This window comes from Achroia grisella, unplaced genomic scaffold, assembly GCF_030625045.1.
Source record: "Achroia grisella isolate CSIRO2021 unplaced genomic scaffold, CSIRO_AGI_Agris_v1 utg515, whole genome shotgun sequence".
NCBI classification, from domain to species: domain Eukaryota; kingdom Metazoa; phylum Arthropoda; class Insecta; order Lepidoptera; family Pyralidae; genus Achroia; species Achroia grisella.
In genome coordinates, this window is record NW_026712908.1 from 321,457 (window position 1) to 346,484 (window position 25,028).

The following is a 25,028-nucleotide window of genomic DNA, read 5'->3' on the forward strand; positions in this document are numbered from 1 at the left end:
TATTTCAACGACTGAACAGAGGCCTTATTAGTACGCTTGTGTAAGGATTTATTATGTATCCACTTTTATAATGTTTTAATATTTATTTTATACACAGGTACTGTATATGCGCTCCCTTATAAATAAAAGGGTACCCCTTAAAACAATTTCTTTATCCATAATGTTTAATTTTTCACACGAAAAGCCATACCAATATTTTTATTTTATACGGTATACTTTATTGGGTATCGGGCTACTGCAACATGGGATTTGTGGTTGAATATGTGTAGAATGTAAGTATTCTTTATGTCAAAGGTAAGTTCTTAGAAGTGGTAGTTCAATTGTACATATATTATATAAATGAGATATTTACCATAATATAATTAAAGAAATCTTTATAAAATCTCTATATATATGTATATTTCTATAATACATATATTTGGAACCCCAATATCTCGCTAAAATGGTAAAATTAAGAATTTAATAATAAATAAAAAATTTCGAAGGTTTTAAGTTGTCCACCACATGGAATCCACTGTTAGGTATACTTAAAAATAAGCGTAAAGCTATGCTTTAAAAGTCAAAGTGATACAGTGAATGAATTTTGTCGAGACTTTCAAGTGCCTTCTAATAGTATCTAATATGAACAATACGGAAGTAATTTCCGTGTTGTTATTCATGAGAAGCTGATGATACTCCTTATCCGTTGCTAATCCTGTGGATTCCATTATGCAGCAAGCATTACATGCATTACAGGGAGTAATACCATAACAATATTAATAAATTGTATAGTTCGGTAATACACTAATGTTAATCGACTCAATAAAGCACGTCTGTGGTAAACGATCGGGCGAGGCGAGTATTCGCAGTGCGGTGGGGCGGAGAAATGCGTGAGCACCTTGACTGTGTAACTTTGACATTATCAAGGCCGCGCCGATAAATAGGCAATAATATGAACTTGTCAATCATTGAGTCCATTATAATGCGTATGTCTTGTAGGTGTTAGAAATTTTCTTAACATATGATTAGTTTTTTTTTTCCAAAACTTAATTTTATGTAAATTCTAATTATACGAATAATGGAATTATTAATCTCTAAATTATTATATTATTCAACTACATTGGACTAGGCTAGACTTTTTTTGAAGAAAGTCTACATCGAAAGTTATAATTATCTTTTTTCTCTGCTTTCGTTATTGAAGGTCAAATGTAGTTCATTTCAAAATGTTTTCTAAAAAAATACATTATTTATTACAAATATTATTATAGTATTTAGAAGACGAGTGGAATCGTTGTTAAAGTTAGTGTTAGGACCATGCCCAGTACACAGATAGTGAAATTAGATCTATATTATATCTATATATCTAATTTCATATTATGTATTGTCATATTTTACAGCTCTTGTAAGTGTTAAAGTTATTATTTAAATTTGTAACATAGGTTGAGTTTCTGAAATTAACATGAATAAATATTGTATATATATTGAATATTTTTTTACCTTAACATAAATAAAAGAGGTATCATATTTTCTTTTACTAATTTTATTCAGTATCATACCATTGTATTATTATATATATACACATGACAATCCAATTTAAAACATGCTTGATATCATTTCAAAAATAAGACTAGAATGTTATTAGCACAAATCCACAACAAGTTAGTTACAATTAATGTATGTACTAACATGGTTTATTGGCTCCAGGTAAAATTATGTACGTTAATGGGGAAATATAAGGTTTTACATTAGATCCGGCGTTAGCTATAGCTGCTTGTACACATCGAATAATATCATTATAAGCCACAGGAACGTTTGTTAACGGTACTTCAGGTTTGGAGACCACTTCTATAGTTTTTATAGCTTCATGCGTATGTGTCACATCAGTACAGTTAATAATGTCATGTTCAGTTACAGCAGGGTCACCATTAGTAGTAGAGTCGTTGACTAGCTCGACTACAGCATAATTTTGTGGTTCGATAGTTTTATCGGTAGTAGGAATTTCAATAAATACAGGTAGTGATTTCGGTGGCGATGAGACGAGTTCAATAGCAGTTTTAGCTATAATCGTTTCTGGAGTAGTAGGGTCGACAACCACGATTGCTGTAGGCTCCAATGGTATTTCAGTTACGGCTTCAGCAGTTTCCCTTATTGAAGTTGGAATTAATTCAGGTGTGGATGGTGTAGGCGTCTCAGTAGGAGTAATTAATTCTTGGTCTACTTTCAACGCTTCTTTTTGTGTTTCTTGACATGCTGGATTTGGTACACTCTTAGTTTTTGCTTCTGGTTTCTTACCATCCGTATTAGGTACAGACTGTGGTAAGAAGTTTTTGACCACGGCATTGAATCTATTAAAAAGAAAATTCATTAGGATTTCAAAAGAACACGAAATTTTACAATAGTATGAGTGCTATAGTTGATTTATTTAACATATTTCAATATTAATATCATAATTTTACCCTGTTAAGTCATCAGCTCTGTATTTCACCTCTCGCACGTAACCGTCTGGTTGTATAAATGAATATTCTCCTTCTACGACGGAACCATCGCTTAATTCTCGCTGTGCTTTTTGGTCTCCTGTGTTCTCATCATATACTACGTATGAATACTCATAGCTTGTTTTCTCCTGAAGGAAATAGAATAATAATATTTTATCCAAATGTACTTATTTAATGCATTACAAATATACCGTATTATCACTATAAATAATATATCTATAATTAGTATTATAGATATATCGAAAATATATAATATGGTGAATTTGTGAAGTAATCTTCACAAATTCGCACATATATAGGTAATTAATATGTTTATTCAAATATTTTTAGTACTTACATCAGGTACTGGACCAACAACGGCAGGTTTATTTGGAGAATTATATGCTATGATTTTAGAACTAGTAGGTACAGTTGCTAGAGTATTTATAGGTTGACTGGGAATACATGGTGCCACGCACGCAGAGACAACGTTTTGTAAGGGTAGAACAGATCCAATAGGTGCAGCTGATATTTGAGCTAATTGTGGATTTGTAATAATTGGAGGTGCACCATAATTTAAATATTCCACAGGAACTTCTTGTGCACCTCTAGTAACATAGACTTTGGAATATGCAGCTCCATAAACTATTTGCAGACAACTCGTCTTCAAAATTATCGATAATAAAGTTTTCTGAAACAAATATAATAATACATTTACAATAATAGTATTGTGTTTTCATAATAAGAATGAGGAAACGACTTACTTTAAGAATCATCTTTCCTGGTGTTCGATGGAAGACTACTGATATTTTCTGAATGCTCCTCTCTTATAAAAGGAGCTTTGTTTGTCCTAAAATATGCTGTTCGGTAATACCGAAACAAACCATCAATGTCGTTGACTAGATGAATAGTGGTTAACAATTAAAATGGTAATGAAGATTTAACACAGGCTCCGTGTTTTCTCTATCCAGTATTCAAAACACGTGGATTACAAAAAGTGAGTAATCTAGCGTGACATCTAGTTTTGTTTCATGTACGCTGGTGTGTGTACATTATGTAATAATGGGGAACAGTTGTCTATTCCTTTATTCAAATTATAATTCCTTACAGGTTATAAATTTTTTTATTAAATTTGTACTATTAAGTATATTAATGGTATTTATTTTTATATATATACGAAAAGTTATTTTGTTTATAAGCAACTATCTCATTCTAAGCGACAAATATAATCAAATACTAAATGGCTCCAGCTTCAAAGATCCATTACAAATATTTGAATATCTTTTCTATTTTATTATAATATAGACATAAATCTTCCCCTGTCACACAGTCAATTGCTGAAACTGATTAGAAATCCGTTGTGTAATATAAAATAATTAAACGTACATACACCGCAGCGGTAGGGACTTTATTCCATACTATGTAAATATTAATAATACCACATGTTAATAAAATAGATTGTTACTATTGAAATTATACTTTAATATATCATATTTGTTGTGGCTATGTTCAGATTACACAGAAGATAGTTATCTTCTGATAGTTATACATTCGCCTAAGTTTGACTTAAAGCAAAAACCTATTTGAAAAATCTTTGCTCTTAGAATTCTTCAGGATAAGAAGTACTTATTGCTGATGTTAATAATATAATAATAATAATAATCTTTATTTGTCTCAAACTGAAACTTTTTACACAATACAACTATTGCCCATAGAATAATATAATTTAAAAACTAATTAATGAGACAAAACGGTCTATAACTCAGTGAGGGCAGTGAGTCCACCCTCTCTGGTATTCTGTTATAGCCTTTATCAGTAAAATACAATGTGAGATCGACGACGACGATAGCATATTAAGTTTTAAACTACAACTAACAAAGTAAAAATAAAAATTGACAATAACAAACTTAAATATATATAATCTAAATATTATTCAGGATTAGTTACAACGTTAAATAAAATCTAAGAATTATTCAGGGTTATTTTATCATATATACTAACAGACGCAGACTTGCGTGTACACACATATATCGACACAACTTAGTAAATTACAATACTACGAAACGAGGAATTGTTCTTGCAGCAACCATTTGCTACATTTGCGCCTAAATATTGGTTAGCAAAAAATCAGTGATGAACGAACTGGCGGGGCCAAGTCGTTCCAAATTTTTGCTGCAGCATACTTAAAACATTGTTTATTTTGTGGAAGTGATCAAGTCTATTCAAGTGAAATTGGGTTAGAAAAAATGCTTGAGCTAACTTAATTTTGGACCATACCTAAGTTGGAATACTACTGACACATGATGTCTCTCATTACACATTTAAAAATGTGACATTATATTTTATTTTATAAAAATTCATATCAGTAAATATAAAATAAATAATTTTAATTATTAACCACTATTGAATTATAAAATTATGAAAGTAAGTTCATTCGTAATTCAGTTTGTACATATAAATCAGAAAGTAGAATTTTATCAAGGTGAGAAATAATATCTAGCTACTATATATTATTAATTTTAATTGTTTATGATTTTAGGTTATCATCAATATTTTTGTCATTCATCATTATTTTACAAAAAGATATAGGCATAATAATATGTATTTATGTTATAATCATGTTTTCTCCAAATCCCAAATTAAATAACAATGTCTTTATTAAATAATAATTAGTAACAAATACGTTAAATAACTGAACAAGAGTGAATCTAAGATTTTTAGTAATATGTACTAGATAGCAATGGACTTAATCACGTGGACCTACACTCGGTTTTTCCTGAAAACCATCGTGGTTTATTTCTGTTATTTCTATGATGGACTATGATAGTAGCCCTTCATACTCCGTTTATGAGGCTACGATTAACATTTTGTCATTATCCATTGGATCTCGGAGAGCGTCTCATCCAATCGGGAGCTCTATTGCATTTTCATCGAAAAAAAATATCCAAGAGTGTGATAAGGATGCACGAACTGTTAGACTAAAAATATTTTATACATTCTTTCATGAAGTACCAACGTATACTTATTCAAAAATGTGCCATTGGATACATAACTACGTACTGGCATCCGAGAGTGTAAAATTAAACTTTGGGCACCAAGTAAGTACGACTACTAAACCAATGTATTGGCATTATAAGATAAATATGCTGAATTTTTATATTTTATTATATTAGACAAGTACTTATCGAGCAAACCACAGTTTATTGTATTAAATTATAATTGTAAAACCATCATTAAGATATTCTGTGTGTGGAATGGATTGTAACTCATCCATGCTTGTATGCTGGAAGAGAACTCTTGCAGCGTTAAGTGTTTATAACTCAACACAATATTTTTGTGTTATATTAATAGTTCATTGTGCTAACATCAAAAAATAATATTTGACTAAAACTTAAATAATACATGCGCACCTTCATGAAGGAGGACTACTGGCCGAATGGGGTAGGGTATCGGCGCTAGCGTGACAGATTGCCGTCGTCAATGCGGTGACCACAGAAACAATTTTATATTAGTATATTAATATGTAGTCTATAAGGTATTTATAATATGGGCTATTAGTCGCCAGACACAAGTAAATAAATCAAATATCTGTATGTATTTTTAGAAAAGATGTATTATACATGCTGTATTATATGTGACCGACATTAGACGGCTACTAACAAACATATTAAAATTACGAAATTGAAACGTTCTGTTTAGTCATTTAAGAGAAGGTATCTACGAGACCTAATTTACATGTACATATCTCTGTCGCGTGCTCTAAATATTTTTCATATATTTATAAAAATAATATGTATATTCTATGAACAATTGTATGGAAAACAAACATGTTATAGGTTACTAGGGTTGCTGACCTTTGAACTATTTGCTCCTTACAAAAGAAATGTTATGGGACAGAGTTGAAAATTGTAAGGACCTTACTAAAATTTAACATGGTCATTCATCCTCATGAGTGTGTATATATTTAACTACTGATTGTATTAACGTAGTAATAGGTATAATAAAAAAAAACCTAATAAACTAATTACGTTTGCTACAATTAATAGATCTGCATTACATGGGTATGTGGAAAAAAAAATCTATTATTCCAAAACTCTAAGTAATATTAGAATAAGACATAGGTCTTATTCTGGTATTGACTAGACAAGAAACTAGACTAATGTCTTAAAAAATAGATTAAGAAAATATTTATTTCATTTACGTATTATATTTTCCTTACTGAACATTTAAACATTACGATGACGAATTGAGATTTCGATATTAAAAAGTTTAGGTTAAAACAATATATTTTAATTTTATTCATTTGTGTCTGTACAGGTAACAATCAGGTACAGGTGTTACCCATCCTGCTTGAAAATCGATTTTGTATCGTCAGAACCATAATACATATATGTTCTCTAGAAATATATATAATATAATATAATATAATATAATATAATATAATATAATATAATATAATATAATATAATATAATATAATATAATATAATATAATATAATATAATATAATATTTTATTTGTTACTCCTCACAAACATTGTACACATTGGGAACAGATACATGTAGAAATGATTCTAAGACATTTCTAGGGAATTATATAATTATTAAGCAGAAGATGAAAAGGGCTGGGTATATAGGTAGCTATGCAAAGGTGTTAGTACCTCTATGGCCAGGTATGTAATATTAACTTATTTGTGGTCACAGGTAATTGCAGCTTATGACTTACTACCAGACGGGCTATTAGATTGCGCTATACTTAAATACTAAATGTAAATCAGTGCAATAAAAATACAACTTTTTTCAAACAGTATATTTTCGCCGCAGTCTTAAAACATAAAAGTCGTAATTGACCAAAGACTATCTACATAAGTATTAAAGGTTTAATATCACATGGGTGTATGGCGGGCGTGCCGCCACCATTATTGATAATAACTAGTATTGGTGTTGGGATGGCCCGCTGTTCTCAACTACCGCGTTGAAGCTGCAACCAAGAAACATAATTAATTAATATAATTATTCAAATAAGATGCTAACAATTTGGCCTTCAAAAGAAGGAAACGTGTGATGAGATAACATGTTGATGAATGACATTTTCAATCAGGTTTTGGTTATATTTAACGAGTAACGTAACACGCGTCAAGTTAATGTCATCATCATCATTTTGAATATTGAAAATGTTTATCAACGTTTTCTGTTCTGCCGTTCTCTAATTTATATATTTTTTATTCGTAATACAACACAAAGATATCAGTTGACGTTATTTTATATATACTTAAAGATAATTAATTAAATATTTTTGACGACCTCGGTGATCTAACGGTCTAGCATACCGCTTTACGTTCGATGGTCGCGGGTTCGATTCCTCGCACGGCACAAACATTTGTATTCAGGAGTATGATTGTTTGTATCGGTTTGGGTATTTTCTATGCATAATATGTATGTATTTATGAAAAAAAAAATCTATGTATTTGTATCAGTTATCTAGTACCCATAACACAAGCTTTAGCTAGCTTAACGTGGGTCTAGATGCCGCTGTGTGAATTGGCCTGAGATTATTAATTTTTTTTTGTGACTGAGAACTTATTGAATATTTTCCTTCCATCTATAATTTGTATTTTAGGTTATTTTTTTCTAATTTGTACTATTTACAAAATAGCAATGCAATGGATAAAAGTTATTTCATAGATAGATACCTAACATCGTCAGGGATTTGAATTAATTTGAAAATATTATTTTTAACTAACAATGTAAAATAATTATGATTATTTTCTATACAGTTAAGTTTACCACTACAAAGCTCAGATAAAATGTTAAATATAAACGGAGAGGGACAGTTACAGAAAATATAACAATGTAAAATAATTATGATTATTTTCTTAAGAATACATACCCATTGTGGTCATCGGCGGTATAAGTGACCTTACGGAAGGTGCCGTCTGGTTGAAGTAAGGAGTACTCTCCCTTTACTACATCACCATCACGGACCTCATGCTGGGTCTTGTGGTCACCAGTGTGAGGGTCAGATACAGAGTAAGAGTAGTCGTATTTGGGGTGTGCCTGAAATAAACATATAGATATTGCTGTATGAAGAAAACCTATTTTATTGTGTCTTTATAGAAAAATATTACAAAATATTTTTTTTCAATTCTGAAATTGAAGTAAAGTTGGTGTCTATTATTTTTGAATACTTGTTCTTATTATTCTGTAATATCGTAGTCATAATTTAGTGATCGTCAGATTGGTTTATAGCTGCGGTAATCATGAATTTTTATAAGAATATGTCATTTCTTGCACACTTATTCATCTAAGGTGATGAGGTCAAGAGCAAAAAAATTGCACTAGTTCCATTATTTTCCTAAATACATGCACAATTTTTTATAATATTAAGGTACGAAGAGTGTCCTTTACTTCTCTGTCATTGAAGTTAGTTTCTATAGAAGTTAAACATAAGAAAAATAAGTCATACAATATGAATGCGTAGAACATAAAATATAACTCGAATAGTGATAGTGGAGTCTCATATTAAGAACAAATTTTGTGTACATTGATACATTTATTGCCAGTCCTTATTTTCTTATATTGAATCAACTTTAATACTATTTTATTTTACTCAAATAAAAGAATTTTATAACAAATAAAGTGAATGAAATTTTAAAAAATATTCTTTTGATTGCTTGATTGTAGCTGTTTCTGCGGATGTTCATAGCTATATCTTTCCTTGTTTGTTCTAGATTTCATTAAAATTGTATAGAAATTTATAATGAATATTACATCAGAATTTCAAAATATTCAAATCTGTCAAATGTCTGTTTGCTCAACGTTGTATTTGGGTCGGCAACAGACCGACAAAATCCACATCTGCCATTAAACGAGCGTGAGAGCACGCGCCAGTTTATGCAAACAACGGTCCATTCCCACTCGTATCATGACAGTCATTACGTCCCTCGCGTAGATGCAAATGTCGCAATGTTCTGGGAACAGCTACGTTATCGGCCCTTCAGTCACGACCAGGATTTGCTGCTAAGGCTTTATGTAATACAGAACTAGGACATTTCAAATTATTCTATCGATTTACGACTGCATCATTAACAGGTATTTGAACCGTGAATTCTCAGAGATATATTGACTGTTACATTATAGCACCTAGACGTAAATAATAGTGTAAGCAAGTGCCTATTTATAGTTAATGGAGTATAATATCTCTAGCCAGATTTACGAACTTATATTATAATAATTGATATATCTAGGAATAGTGATGAAATTTAGTGTAAATACCGGGATTTTTTTACTTAATCATTTTTAAATAGTACCTATTCTAAAATATAATACAACTAGCCTCTAGTTTCAGCTTTTCCTTGATAGATCAGTTAGTTCGTCAGTCATGACAATCAATTTTTATATTATAGATCATGTTAGATATTTGTAACAGAAATAAATAGTAATAATAAAAAGTAAATGGTAATATTTATGACAGATTTATTAATATACTACAATAGTAGTGTTTTATACAAGTACATAATATTTATTTGTAGTAAGTTGGCATTCAGTATATTATAATAAAGCTCTGCTTACATAATAACAAAAGTCTTAGGTTGTTACTCATTCAACCGCGTAGAGAAACAAACTAAATGCCGATACACCTGCATTGCGATGTCTGATTTGCGTGCATACATTACCTACATTTTCTCTGGGGAAATATAATGTTACTCGTACTTATTCGCTTGAATTTAGCTATCTGGACTGTGATGATGCAATGTAAGTACTAAGAAGCATTATTGTCTTAGATCTTATCCCGGAAACAGCTTCGATTATATTTGACCGTACAGCACGCGCGTTTATGCAAGTTATCAATTAGCTAGTTAGTATTGTATTACGTCACTTGCAAAGTAATACAAACCTAGGAAAACAAAACTAGCTTCGGTGCTCCACTTACGGGCTACAAATTAGTATGCATTTGTTTAGTGTAAGAGTTAATTAGCAGAAAATTACAAGCTAGCTACTGTTACAATTTTTTACATGCATATCCTTGACCAATTTCTTAGAGGTTTAAAATGTGATGAATTTATAGCTGGTATGACAGAGATATCGTGTTGCAATAATGATCTTTGAGATTACTACTGTGTGCACACATTGCGAGTTCCTCACCACAATGTTCATTAACTGAAGGTTGGTTATATTATAACTTTATCTTTTTTTTGTATATTTTGATATTTCGTAACTGGGCGTATTATAAATATGTTGACGTAAATAATGTTGTATTGTTTATATGGACAAGTGAACGTTGTAATTGTGTATCCTTACTTGGATAGCTCTAAACTAGCATACTAAATAGGTTGTTATATATTTGGTAACATTTCAGCTATGAAATATAATGTAATTTTTATACTTACATAACATGTATAACTTAACGTAATAATGCCATAAAAAGTTGATATTGGTAACTTTTGAATATGGAATTTACATATTGTTTACTATATAAAATAATGTTATTAGCCGCTAATATGGTAAATATGTTGATGATCTACATGACTAAAAGTGGTATTTGTTATCCAGATATTATGATTGGTCTTGGATCGTTGATATATGGAATAACATTCTCCTAAAGCCTTTATAGGGCACGTGCACACATTGATATTAAAAAAACTAGGATAATATTCTTCTTATATTAGAGATTGTAAAAAACAAATACTTCGCATGCCCAAATTGTTTTAAAGATGTCACCGAATTAGATAGTTTTACCTTTTGCCTAAGACACATTTTATATTTTCCAGAGGAAGACCTAAAATCGTCTGTGTACTATATATTATATATTACTTAATTTTTTCGCCAAAAAGCGTATCTTTCAAACTGTATTTGTAGCGCAGTTTTAAATTATAATATGTTAACAATCAGAAATGGCAACCCAGGAATATACTAGGGGATATATTTGAAAATGTTTATTTATTCTAAATAAAAAGCTTGGCTCAATGTTTCGGTAGAACCGCTAGCCTATTTGACATTTTATTATATAAAAAAACTAACTTGTTATATATTTTCAATTTCGACTTCCTCAACCATCAAAGGAAACAAAAATATATAAACTATATCCAGAATCACATAATACTTTCATTGTATTGTATGTTTTGAAATAAGATTTTTTAGAGTGCATCTATATCTTCCATAATAATGAACTTACATGGTAGTCAACGTGTCTGTCATCATAGCCTCCATATTGGGCGACTTGTTGGACGGGTGCGTAAGCAATTGCGCCTTGTTCGTAACCACCGTATCCAACCGGGACTACTCCGGCTGATACCAACGCCACGAGGGCCAAGACGACGGCTACCTGGTAAAAAAATACAATTTCGTATGATTAAAATAAAATACTGTACATTAAGATTATCCATATTAAAGTAATTCTATTGCTTTGTATTTCTTATGGAATTCATTTCCTTTGTTTCAGATTATAAATGCAGAAGTAGAAAGTTTATGGCAGTTGGCGCTGAGCTATAACGGAAACATGTGTAAATTATGTTTAGTTTCTAGTCATTGTTTTGTGCAATTTTAATGTGTATGTATATACAATGGAAGTGTAGATTTAATACATTCATTTAAATATAGCAGTGAAAATATAACGGCGGACAAACTTAAATCACAAAAAAAATGTTAAATACTTTATTTTTGTATTTCAGTGAATGAACTTTTAAGCTCTATTACAGTTATCGTGACATTACGTAAAAAAACGATCCTTAATTCTATAATTAAGGATCGTTTTAATTTAATTACACGCCCGGGCCATAAATTTACGTTGGTTAGCTTTAATCATTTAAATAATTTGATTGCATAATCCCGATTCAATTGTTATCGAAAAAAAAAATTGGAGCATAAAATTGTATAGAACACTATTCCGAGAAACAATAAATCCTCGGGGTTGCTCCAGATCACTTATGTCGACGTTTCGGCAAATCCTTTCACTTAATTTCGTAACGGGAGATTATATCACGGATTACACTTACTTTAGCGATCATTTTGTGTTTGAATTTAGGTTTGCTTCGTCTCACCGACCACACACAACTGTTAGCGAAGAGCGAAATTACCGACTTTTATATTAGTTAAGCGAGATGCGACGCGTGTGCTATGTATACGCAAGAAAGAATACGGTAGTTTGATAATAATATAGCAATTACGTAAAATTATGCAGTATTATGCATGGTTCAAGGTGAGATTAATATCTGCATCAGCTCGACTCATGCGAAGAAAGCAGATCAAATATCAATTCCAGCAGGCAGCAGACAATATCAAGTGGTTCTTTGTAGAAATTTATGGGTTCATTCTTTAAACAATGCTAGTGTAAGACGTGACTTCGTCGTTTGCCAATGTTACAATCAGGAAACAATAATTTTAACACTTTACTATCGCTGCATGCGTGTTAACTATAGAAAACATTATAAATCAAAGCATGTAACATTACAAAAGCTTATGTAGTTTAAAAGTGTTGATCTCTAGTTTTCTCTCAGTTTACTATATTACAAATATTGATGTAACTTAGCATAATCTTTAAGACATTAAATTTAAATTAGGTAAGCTTCTATAGGCATGTTTTATGACAGTCAGTCTATAGCGGATGATAATGACCTTGAATTTGGGGCTACTAGTTCGAGGTTAAATACCAGCACAGTAGGTATCCGCAATTTTCGATCTGTACTGTTATCGTAAAGAGGAAGAACTTGAATTTTTATACCAGACTCTCAGAATTAAATAACCTTTGACTAAAAGGTATTTTAAAGTTTGGTTACGTAATAAATTTCGGAATGGAGGGTCCGTTTAGAAATTAATTGTATGACAGGTGGAATCAGTATAATACAATTTGTATGGGAAAATAAAATTGTTGTTATTACTATTTTCCATGGAATTTCTTCATATTTTTCTCACCACTTACTTGCTTACTCCACCACTTACTCCTTAGAGTTCTAAAAAAATATTTCAAAACCAAACCAAAATTAGCCAATTCTGTCCAGTCTGTCTCGAGTTTTAGCAAGACTAACAAATGTCATAAAATTTTTACATGTTCTTATATTGACTGATTTTTAAATTTATATCACCTATATATAAATGTATCAACGAGACTGGACTGTAAATGGACCATCCATACCGCTGAATATAGCATGTTTCAAATGCAATTGTATATCGCTGATATTATATTGATCTCAATAGTTCTTCTTGTCATCTATAGGTCATTGACATTTTCATTTTCAGCTCACTTACGAAGCTAGCATTGCAATGACCTTAAAGCTTATTAACATATGAGGAATAACTTAAATAATGTCGTCTATATGTAGGTACTGGTACTAGTATTTTTATTTGTAATTGATATATTTATCGTCTAATAATAGTTTCTAAATAGTAATTTATTTTAATGACAAGCCAATTGTCATGCAATTGAATATTTTAGAAGAAATATATCTTGGCTGTCGTGTTTGATATTACTTAACTACTTTCTCTATCATGTCATTTTTCTTTCTATATCATATATTTTTTAACATCTTTAGGCGATAAGTTTTAGCCATCAATAAATTTTAGGACTTATTTAATTTTTTATAGTTCTAAATATAATTTAAGATTGTGAATATATATGTTGATACGTCGTAAACAATATGGATACATAATGAAATAAATATATACGAATATAAAGATTTGCTTTATGAAAGATTAATGTGCATGCTATATTAACTTTATAAATTTACTATTATTCATCGTATTATCTCGTCATACTCGTATGTAGAGTATTGACGTAGAACTAAGGTCGAAAACTTTGGTAAGAGAATTACACTGTTGAAATGAGCATGAACCGGATATCAGGTTGGAGGGCTGAAGATTGGGTCGAAGTGTAGTCAGCAGAGGCATAGAGAACAGTCGGTAGTCCATTAACCTACTGATCTGATCTGATTACGACAGTGCTGATAGTGGAGGAGCATTGGAAAAGTTTAGTATAAATCAGCTACGAGTTGATCGGTAAAGAACATATTTATTCAATGCATAGTTAAGCTGTAAAAATAGTATTATCTTAAGGAGTAGGTCCAAAATGCCTACTTATTTGAACAAGATAAAATACATATCAAACCAGTAAAGCTTGGAGATGCTAATCAATTGAGAATTTTCTATAAAATTCTAAATCTGTGCAAGGTTAAAATTTTGTAACAATATGCTTATTTTGCTCTTTACAAGATATATTAATATGTATTAAGTTAAAGGCCAATATCAACTCATAGTCGTGTATCAATCATAGGTCTTAGTTTGAGATATTTATTTAATTACTGCTACAAATGTTTTTATTTAGATAGTTTAGTAATTAATGATAAATGGGAAGATTACTTTACGTAACTATTTTTAACTAGTTTTCATCTATTTCGTACTCGTGACTGGATGTTCCAGTTCATGTGGATAAAAAGTGATTAAATATAGTGGTCAATATGTCCTTCTCCATCTAAATCACTACATGCAATCCATAATATAACATTTACACACGTTTCTTATTTCGATTGAACGCTTTTTGTAGCTAAATTAAGAAGGCTTTAGTAATAAGAAGGAAAACCGGACATTTTCCATGACGGTTGACATTTAGAATAGTTACCCTACAACATCGTTTATATGTTGTTATGTCATCTGTTCATGACCGATAATATGACACTCTTCAGTAATATACAAAATACTGTGTTTGTATTGTACCTATCGATTCATGTACATATCGATCATCCGATTGCTATCAATGTTTTTTTTTAAATAGCCTCATTGGAGTAGAATTCTTTTTTTTTTCTTATTAAATTTTACTGGAAGACTAAGTTTAAGTATTTAATTGTAACGATAATGTGAGTCATGTTTATTTACATTTATGTTCTCTCAGTTCAGCGTCTTGTTAGTTCTTCGCAATTACATATGGTTAACTAGAGCGTTGCCAAGTAAAGAAGTGTGTAAAAGACAGTTGCGGTAACTGCGACCTTGTTGGGCGGGCTTTAAAACATAACACATTTTATAACTAGCGAATTGTGTGGGTGCAATTTGGTGTTGAGTGGTGTGTTTAATGATCAACATCAACATATTTTCAATTTCATTATATAGTTAATAATTAGACCTGCCTAAATGCAAGCATTTCGTAATTTTAAGTAACATTCTATTTAAAACTTCTTTTTACATTGCAAATATACCCTTCCGTCTCCATACTATACTTCTAATAAAATTTCTTTTCTTAGCCAAGTTATCTTCGACTACTCTAGATGGATCTTAGGAGTCTAAGATCAGTGTTATAGCCATCATAATATATACATGGCGTATGTATATGGCATATATGGCGAGACTTGATAATTGCATTTATTTATATTAATGATATTATGTATCAACAATTTAATTAAACTTCGGCTCTATTTAATCAAATATAGGCTTTATTTATAAAAAATAATTAATCAAATAGTATAATAATTAAAAAAATAGAGTTACTATAAATTATGTGACCAGATACTTCAAAATTCTAAAATATATGATACTAACTGTGTCCGCGGCACCCACATGAAAGTTGTAGCCTATGTGTTATTTTGATGTAGAGTTTCATCTATGTCCGTTCAGCACTCTTTGCGTGAAACAGTAACAGACATCTATCCATTATCAAAATCCTCCGCGTTTATAATATTAGTAAGATAATAAAATTATTGAAATGTATTTGAATTACGGGTATCTATTTGGCAATGCAGTTTGACACATGAGTCATAATCCGACTAGAAACTGGTACGTACTCATCTGTCATTCACCTCTGGACTAAATGGTGCAAAATCAGAATCTATTCAGCTTTACCTCAGACTATAATTTAGTATCAAATTGCACTGGTGCAATGTATAACATAGGGTATATTTACGGAATTAATCTTGCAATCGGCCAATTTTACAAACTATATACATTTGTACATCTGCATAAATTTGTTTGTTATCGATAAGAGAATTTTTAATACGTGTATCTAAAACGTAGTCAAAATAATATGATGTAGGCAAGCATGAGTGTATTTAAGGTATTTCCCTACGTAACAAATGACGGTCTTTATATGAAGAAAGTACTATATCTTTCTTACTATTGTAAAGCCCACCGCTGCATACTACACTTATTTATACTATAGCAATATAAGACAGTAATATATTGAAGTGCCTTCTAAAGTAAATATGTGAATGTATGTATATAATACGATCTCGGTGATCTAACGGTTTAGCATACCACATTACTTCCGATGGTCGCGGGCTCGATTCCTCGCACGATGCAAACATTTGTATTCACCAGTACTTATGACTGTTTATATTGATTTGTATGTTTGTCTTTCCCTGTTGTTGTTGAGTATATAGCACTAAGCGAATTGTCCAGTGTTATTATTATAGTAACTACGTATATCCTGATTTTGTACGCGAGGTTTCGTAACATTACACTAATATACACCGGGCTTAAATAACGACAGTAATAATTAAATATGATGGTCGTAGAATGTGTATAACAATCGGGTTTTTTGATTTTATCAAGTCAACTTGTTGAAAACAAGTTTGTATAGCTAATAATACCTATATATGTAGATCTTGTAAATTACAGAACTAACGATCAAATACTATCCATGAATGCTAATAGATGTGTAAAAAATACTATGCTATCTTTTAATATGATCCTCATCATGATCCTGATGATGATCATGTCCGTATCATAAGTATGCAGGTTTATATTCAAATTCAATATTAAAAAAATTTTTAGTTCCTTTAGTATCTTTGTTATTAGTTCGGAGTGTAAAAAATTCGTTGTGATAAATAAATAATCAATTTTGTTCTATAGAATTACTATAAAAGTTTTTTGTAAGAGGGGTTTTTCATTTTGATAACATTGAACTAACCAGGAGTATATTACAAAATCCCTTTTAACAAATAAATGTATAAAAATTTTTGAAGCAAGTAAAAGGTACACACGATTGCGTGTTTTATATAACACAAAATTTATAATGAATACATGTAAAGAAGTAGATACTACATTTAAACTAAGCACGTACATAAATTCTTTGGTTTTCTTATTAATGATCATGAATCAAGACGTCGATTCTTATTTCATGTCGCAACGGAAAAAAAGGAAAAAGTATAGTAAATCATGCCTACTGTGGCAGTAGGCCAAGGTCTTTCATTGACGCCGAACACAATGAGAGGTATTTGACATAACATAATAGTCACACTTACAACTAGTTTTTTTACGAGAGCTTTTTGGCGAATTACTAAATTTTTGTAAAGAAACTTTCTTCTGCTTTCAGGTTTAAAATAGTACCTGGGAAATTTGAAAGCAGTAAAGTATTATAATTTAATAGGCAATAAATAATTTGGAAGTAGTTTAGAACTAAAACATGTTTGTACATCTCCGATTAATGTGAGAAATTACTTACACATGTTTTCTACGGTTATATTCAAATAACATGTTTAATACATAAATATGTTCATTACCATGTACTATTGATTATTGAAAAACTGCACAAAATATAAAATAAATACCACAATTCTTAATCAATACGAATATATATATATTTTTAATAGTTTATAATAAATATTGTTTTTATAGTAATTCTTTACTCATAATATAAGGTGGTTTTCGCGATCAGTGAGTAAAGCCGATACCTTTACATTTTAATGTATTATTATTCTATACTTACTATCAATAAAACTTATTTTATTTTTAACAAATAGTACCTCACCTTTCACTTTTGTTATATTTGTAGGTACCAACTTATAAATTTTGGTAATACACGAGTACTTAGGTACGTAAGATCTTTGAAATAGTTAACCATGTTCCATATCGTCATACATATTTATAGTGATATCAGATATTGTATAAGTAGTGATAATTAAGTAATTAACGTTAAATGTCTCATTATAAAAACAGTTCTGTGTATATAATTTTTGTATATTATAAAACAGATGTAAACAAAATTTTGGTATATTTTTTGTATCAGTTAAGTTTTTCTGTGACTTTGGTATTTTTTCAGTGTATAAGGACTGAAATAATAGAAAATTAATACCAACTTAATTATGCTTTATATTTCTCCATAAACATTATAAACAGTTGAGGTATACCTTCTTTTCATGTCATTTTTATATTTTGTAACTGACCTCAGATACAAGAGACTCAATCTATTTTTTTTAATATAGGTTTGTTTTATTCTTTGTAAAAAATCTCTTGTTCTTTTGTAACAAAATAGTGAAGCGTATAATTATGGACAAGTTAATCGATGATTTACTTGTCCATATTCTGATCGGAATACAGTTACGACTGTTAATTAGCGAGTTACTCAACTTCACACGTTGGATGCGTACTCATATGTACCTACCGCTATTGATGTAATACAATTGTTCACTTTCTGCAGAATAATTCAATTTCCTGCATCAATAGTGCGTAAAAGTATTTTTAGGCACACATGATTATGCTACTTGATGTATTACATCGCTGTGCTGATTATACATTGGTTTTGATTAATTTAAACTCTCATATATATAAATTACAATTTTCCTTGTGTGTGTATGTGTGTGTAAATAGTAATACATCTTTATTATACTGAACAGTATTTATGATAATACTGTTCAGTTGTCTGTGTCACTCGGTATAAACGAGATTTTGATCAAACATCTAGGGTACAAAACAAAAGCCAGCTATTTACAACTTTTTTGTAGATACTAATGATATTTTTTAATCTTATATGTACATAATTAGTATATTCAAACATGTTATGCACATATTCTTATGTTTTTAGATCGAAGATATTTAGTATTGATACAGTGTGATGGGATCACCACGTTTCTTTATTATTGTTTATATTTAATTTTTAATATCAAAAGTAAACAATTTTAACAGATTTTTAATATATAATCCATTATATATTTTTCATAAGCACATATAAAGATTTTTAAGATATTAATAATGTAGTAAAAACCTGTTTATGATGAATATAACGTATCAGTTTTCAGAAATAGCAATTTAAGTGGGCTATATTCCAATGTTTCAATGCATTTTTGAGGTACCTACTCATAATGTCTATAGATATGAATTATCAGATGACGTTAGGTGGGCTGATAGATTATTTAGTAGATATTATTTAGTGATAGATTACTTTCTATTTGCGTAAAAAGGAATTTCAGTGGAATGCACAAATATATGTACTTCAGTTTTAATTGAAACGACGATATTATGTTTAGTTAAATAGTATAATTATAAATAGTATAGGTTAATACAGTCAGTGCGCGAAAATGGTGATTCAATGATGTGCATAGTGCGCGGGCGCAGGTTGAATGGGCGTGTGCTCCTGGACGGGTGCAGTTTGTGCAGCGTGCGCATTCGGGGCAGAGTTGTGCACCACTGCGCTAAAACTGTAGAAGAAAACATGGAGGTGAGAAAAGTTTTTATTTCACAATAAATAAACAGTCTAATCGTAACAAAATTAGTGTGGTATTGCGTTAGTAAGTAAACCCTATCAAATGATAAAAAGTGATTTGCTAAACATAAGTCAAATTGCGAATAACTTGCTTCTATTTATTACATTTTCTATATTGAAAAATGTAAAGTTACAACGATTATTTAAAAATGATAAGACTTTCTGCACGAGTGGTAGATTAAAAAAATAACTAAAAAGTATTACTACTGAAAAGTGTTTATATTTTATTTTATTTAAATAAAGTATTTTATATTCTATTCAATCAGAGTTTTATAAAAGTTATTAAACTTTTATGAAGCATCTTCATACTGGTTTTTATAAAACATATATTCGATTATCGGTAACAGGTATACCCAATGAAAAAGTCAGTAATAGTATGTACCCACTAAACTAACATATTTTGGAACACATCGTATTAAGAAAATAGTTTTGATTCACCCATACTAATTCGATCAATTCAACAAGGAACTTCTATTAAAATTGCAAAAAAATCTTTCTTCTTTATATATCATATTTATGTATTTAGAGTAGGATAATAGACGAAATGTGAAGTGCTAGAGATTAAATATTAGCTTAATTAATTAAATAAATAACATTAGTTAAGTCCATTTTGTATCTTTTAATTGCATAATAAAGTTATTATTATTATTAATTACGGTTATATTTTTTCCATAGATAACATCACGAAAACGAAAGTAATTTAATTAAATAATAAAATTTAGAATAAATATAATGTAAATTTTACTAAAACGGATAGAGATTTAAATAGTGGTCTCCTTATAGCTATTTACACATTATATTTATAGACCATGTATCAATTACAGATAAGTCTATCTAGTTGCAGCATAAATGAAAATCTACGTAGTGATATTATCTGTTTTATCGCCCGAAACAACGCTTGGTATTAAGATAAAAGCTTCGTACATTGCGTTTCTGAACACAAAAAGTTATTAGTCTCGCTAGCTTCAATTCTTTAGCAATTTGTACGTCGGTTGGCCTTAACATAATCGAGATTTAATATTACATAAGCCAATGGATGAGCATCAAGTTCACATGAATGAAATCAAATGCTTTCTTATAATGAATTGAATTAGTTTACGATAGTATTACGGTCACGATTTAAATTTTACTGTTAACAACTATTTCCTAGTTGGGAGTTCATTCTAAATGAACGAGTAATTACGAGTAATTTTGATCCCCTAAGGATTAAGTGTTCTAATTTAATAAATGGTTTACTTTAACTGAATTCCGGTTTCGTTATTATATTTGATATTTAATTTGCTTTTTGAGTTATATTATAATTATTGTACCTAGTGTTGTATAATTTTGTATTAAAACATATTTAGAATACTTTATATTTATTTATTAAGATCAGTTTAGTTTAAGACTTACCCATTATGGTCATCAGCAGTGTATTCTACTTTCCGGATGGAGCCATCTGGCTGGAGGAGAGAGTATTCACCCTTCACGACATCACCGTCGCGAGTTTCTCGTTGTGACTTGTGATCGCCGGTGATTGGATCTTCAACCGAGTACGAAAACTCATACTTGGCAGGAGCCTGAATTATATAATAATAATATAATAAATATATGACGATGGTAGGTGTTCCATACTTCACTTTTTCGTGCAAGACAGAAATTGAGGTATGTATACCTAAATGTATTAATTTTCCCACGATATGTATATTATCATCTTTCAGGTCTTTATTTATCGAGGTCAGTAGAGAATAGAAAGCAGAAATATTTCTGCCTTTTTTATCTAGACTCACTAGTAACTAACACTAAATTATAAAATTATTGTTAGTTTAAACAGATTAACCGTTCTTCAAAAGCAACATTTTTTTATAAGTAGTATTCAATAAAATATAACAATTGCATTTAATTATCATAGGCTATACAAAATTTATGAGTAAAACAAAATTATGCTGATTTTGAACGTGATCTTTATAATGAATTCTTGTCACGAGGTCTTTCCTGAAATAGTAAAACCTTGATAAACGCACTAAATAAACGGAAATAATTTGTTATTTAATACGATTCCTACATTGATGAATTGATCGTTCTATACACGTCAATGTTTTTGTCAAATTATTATTTGGTTTTTGTAATATATACTAATACTTTTACTATAGATTTGTAATAAAACAACGAGATTTAGTATTCTTATCAAATGAAAGTAAACCATAGACATGGTATGCCGTTAGACTACTTTCCAGATCAGCCTTTACATTACGCAGGATTATCTAATTTAGGGTTAATACATAGTAATACGCATATTTACATCAATCGAATTATGTTACCATGAAGAGATTAAATAATGTTTTAATTGATGATAAGCATGTTTGATTATCACCTTACTATTGCCTCGTAACAGGTACCTACTAACGTGTTTAGATATAATAGTGGAATTGCAGATGCTTAAGAAACTGGTTCGCATCGCTTAAAAATTGACATGTTAAGAACCAAAAAGAAGAGGACAATTTAATTTTAGTGTTATAGAACAGCCTGGTGAATTGGTCAGCCATTAGTAATAATAAATGATAAATAGATATTAATCCAAAGCACAGCGTGATAGATTGCCCATAATATTATTACAAAACTTTCTATGGTCGTATAACGACAAGGAGCTTGCACAATAAACATTTAATTGGGTTGTATTAGCTGATCACATTTTTAATCATAATAGTATGTAGTTAGTTGCCTTTCACTTTCTTTGTATTTGTACTCGGAAATTTAGATGCGTGTCTGTGTGTAATGCAGCAGTATTTGAAATAGCCATATTCTGTCTTTATCTATTCTCTTTGTGTTTACAGATATACTCCATTTTATCTCTCGAATATTCGATCTATATCTCGTTTAAAATACGGTTATTTCGAATACTGCACATGTTATAAGCAAATTGAAATTTTGCAAAGAAATGTGGATGTTTGTTCTTATCAATATATACCAATCTGTACAAATCTTCTTAATAAGCCATAAATGAAAAACTTCAAAATAGCGTGATTTAAAATAGCAATATAGGATTATAATAGGAAACTTACATTCTCTTCGACACGTTGCGAATAGCCAGAAGCAGAGTTCATTTGAACAACTGGAGATTGATGAACAGCTGATGCTACATGATGAACCACTGGTGCTTGGACTACAGGTGCCGCATGTACTACTGGGGCAGCGTGAACAACTGGGGCAGCGTGAACAACTGGGGCGGCGTGAACTACAGGCGTAGCATGAACTAGGGGAGCAGCATGAACAAGAGGAGTATGCACTACAGGAGCAGCATGCACGAACGGAGCACTATGTTCAAGAAATGATGAATGTTGGAGAATGGGAGTAGCATGCTGGATTTGTACTGGGTGATGAATATACGAAGCTCCATGTTCAATGATAGGTGCTGAGTGTTCTAGAACAGGTGTGAAATGAGAACGTTCACTGGGTTGCTCATGACGGACAATGCTCTGTGATGAGACGGCGTGGTTGTGACTGTCATCGATAATACCAGCTTGGCAAATTGCCACCACTGCACCGATAAGTATTACCTGAAAAAATGTAAGACGTTATAATTACACAATCAGAGAAAATTGAGTTTAAATATTTGAATTAGCAAAACGATGAAATTGCAAAAAATTGTTCTAAAATTTTAAGTATTGAAATTTATCTATCTGTCTTCACGCCAGATCCCTAAATAATTTAAATTATATTATTATTTTGAATAGGCCATTGGCAAAATATTGACAGATTATGGTATAACTAGAATATTCTTCAAAATTCTCTTGCTTACAATGATATTTTGAAATTATTAAATAAGAGCTTTCAATTGGATTTTTTGTTTGAATTTTGCCACGACCATGTGGCATCGAAAATTTTTGAGACGTCTTCTAAAATTTTCGAGATTATTAAATAATAAGATAAACAGCCATCTTACTTTGGAGTACATGATGATGTCCAGACTAGTGAATTACGTTTGATAAAGATCCAGGTATGGTGGTAGTTTTTATACTTGGGATGACGATGTGCGAGTGCATGTCACACGATACAGTAGAACCGGACTCGACATATGACACCGCTGCACACGATCGCCTTTACACTGACGTAACGACTGCATTCATAATTTTACATTTTCGCCCAAGGTTATTAAAGCTCTCTTCAGAAGATTTACTTTTTGACACCTTGTATGGCGCACTGATTTAAATCAATTTATTATTTGTGCTATAGAATTATTCTTGATACGCGCACTATCTGATCATGCTAATAGTGTGGTCGACGAAAAATAGATCCATGATAATTTCAGGAATATTTTTGAAAAGAGAAAAAATAATTTTATTTCAAACGATCAACTTCTATGTATACTGGTGTATTATTTAATAAACTACAATATGAATGAATTGATTGCGTCGGCAAATTTCCGTTCAGTCTAGTCTCACGATAAATGTTGAAATACTAAATCTATGACTATCTATTAACTGACTTATGTATTACATTTATGAAGTAATTTGAAATATTAAATAATTTATTACCCATAACAGTGGAATCGCTGAGTTAAGTGTCATTAATAAATAAATGAGCTAAGATGTCTTCCTATATCATGCTCGATATATTTTTCTTTCACAAAGGTCAAATTTATCTTTTATAAGGTTATTCTTAACTTGGATTTTGATCAATAGTAGAAAAAATTATGGTTAATATATTGAAATTTACAAGTGAGTCGTTATTGTCAATAGATATATTTGCATTTTGGGCACGTAGCTATTATTAACTTGAATCAAATTTTTTAGCTACAGTCAGGTCATAAACCAATTAATTAATATAATTTATACATTAAAAATACAATGACATAAAAACCTAATTAAATTCATGTCATTTTATTTTTAAGATCACATGTGTTTTAGTAAAAGCCAAAACCTAAAATAAAAGTTCAATTCAGCACTATAGCAAAAAAAAAAAATTTGACTACAAGCTATTAAAAATATATCTATATTTTATTTTTATTCTTTAATTCTGGAATTGATAACCGGAACTTAATATTTAGATTAAATATTAATATTAAATAGGCCATATAATAGAACTTATAATTACTTCTAATTATAGTATATACAAAAACTTGTTAAATAAGAAATACATA

General features: G+C 30.2%; 3 protein-coding genes across 3 annotated transcripts; all 3 read right to left on the bottom strand.

Moving 5' to 3' along the window:
- Positions 1 to 1,660: 1,660 nt before the first annotated feature.
- On the bottom strand, positions 1,661 to 3,229 carry LOC131846930 (uncharacterized). Its single transcript, XM_059196347.1, has 4 exons — positions 3,218 to 3,229; positions 2,812 to 3,144; positions 2,436 to 2,602; positions 1,661 to 2,324 (listed from the first exon to the last, which is right to left on the bottom strand). Exons 1-4 carry the CDS (start codon positions 3,227 to 3,229, stop codon positions 1,661 to 1,663), a joined length of 1,176 nt encoding a protein of 391 aa, XP_059052330.1.
- Positions 3,230 to 7,296: 4,067 nt separating this feature from the next.
- LOC131847049 (cuticle protein 19-like) lies at positions 7,297 to 12,490 on the bottom strand. Its single transcript, XM_059196490.1, has 4 exons — positions 12,447 to 12,490; positions 11,627 to 11,776; positions 8,342 to 8,508; positions 7,297 to 7,432 (listed from the first exon to the last, which is right to left on the bottom strand). The coding sequence occupies exons 1-4, from the start codon at positions 12,456 to 12,458 to the stop codon at positions 7,384 to 7,386; spliced, it is 378 nt and encodes a 125-aa protein (XP_059052473.1). The 5' UTR covers positions 12,459 to 12,490; the 3' UTR covers positions 7,297 to 7,383.
- A 7,183-nt stretch (positions 12,491 to 19,673) lies between these two features.
- On the bottom strand, positions 19,674 to 23,901 carry LOC131847051 (cuticle protein 8-like). Its single transcript, XM_059196493.1, has 4 exons — positions 23,832 to 23,901; positions 22,951 to 23,445; positions 21,302 to 21,468; positions 19,674 to 19,844 (listed from the first exon to the last, which is right to left on the bottom strand). The coding sequence occupies exons 1-4, from the start codon at positions 23,841 to 23,843 to the stop codon at positions 19,733 to 19,735; spliced, it is 786 nt and encodes a 261-aa protein (XP_059052476.1). The 5' UTR covers positions 23,844 to 23,901; the 3' UTR covers positions 19,674 to 19,732.
- Between the last annotated feature and the right edge of the window lie 1,127 nt (positions 23,902 to 25,028).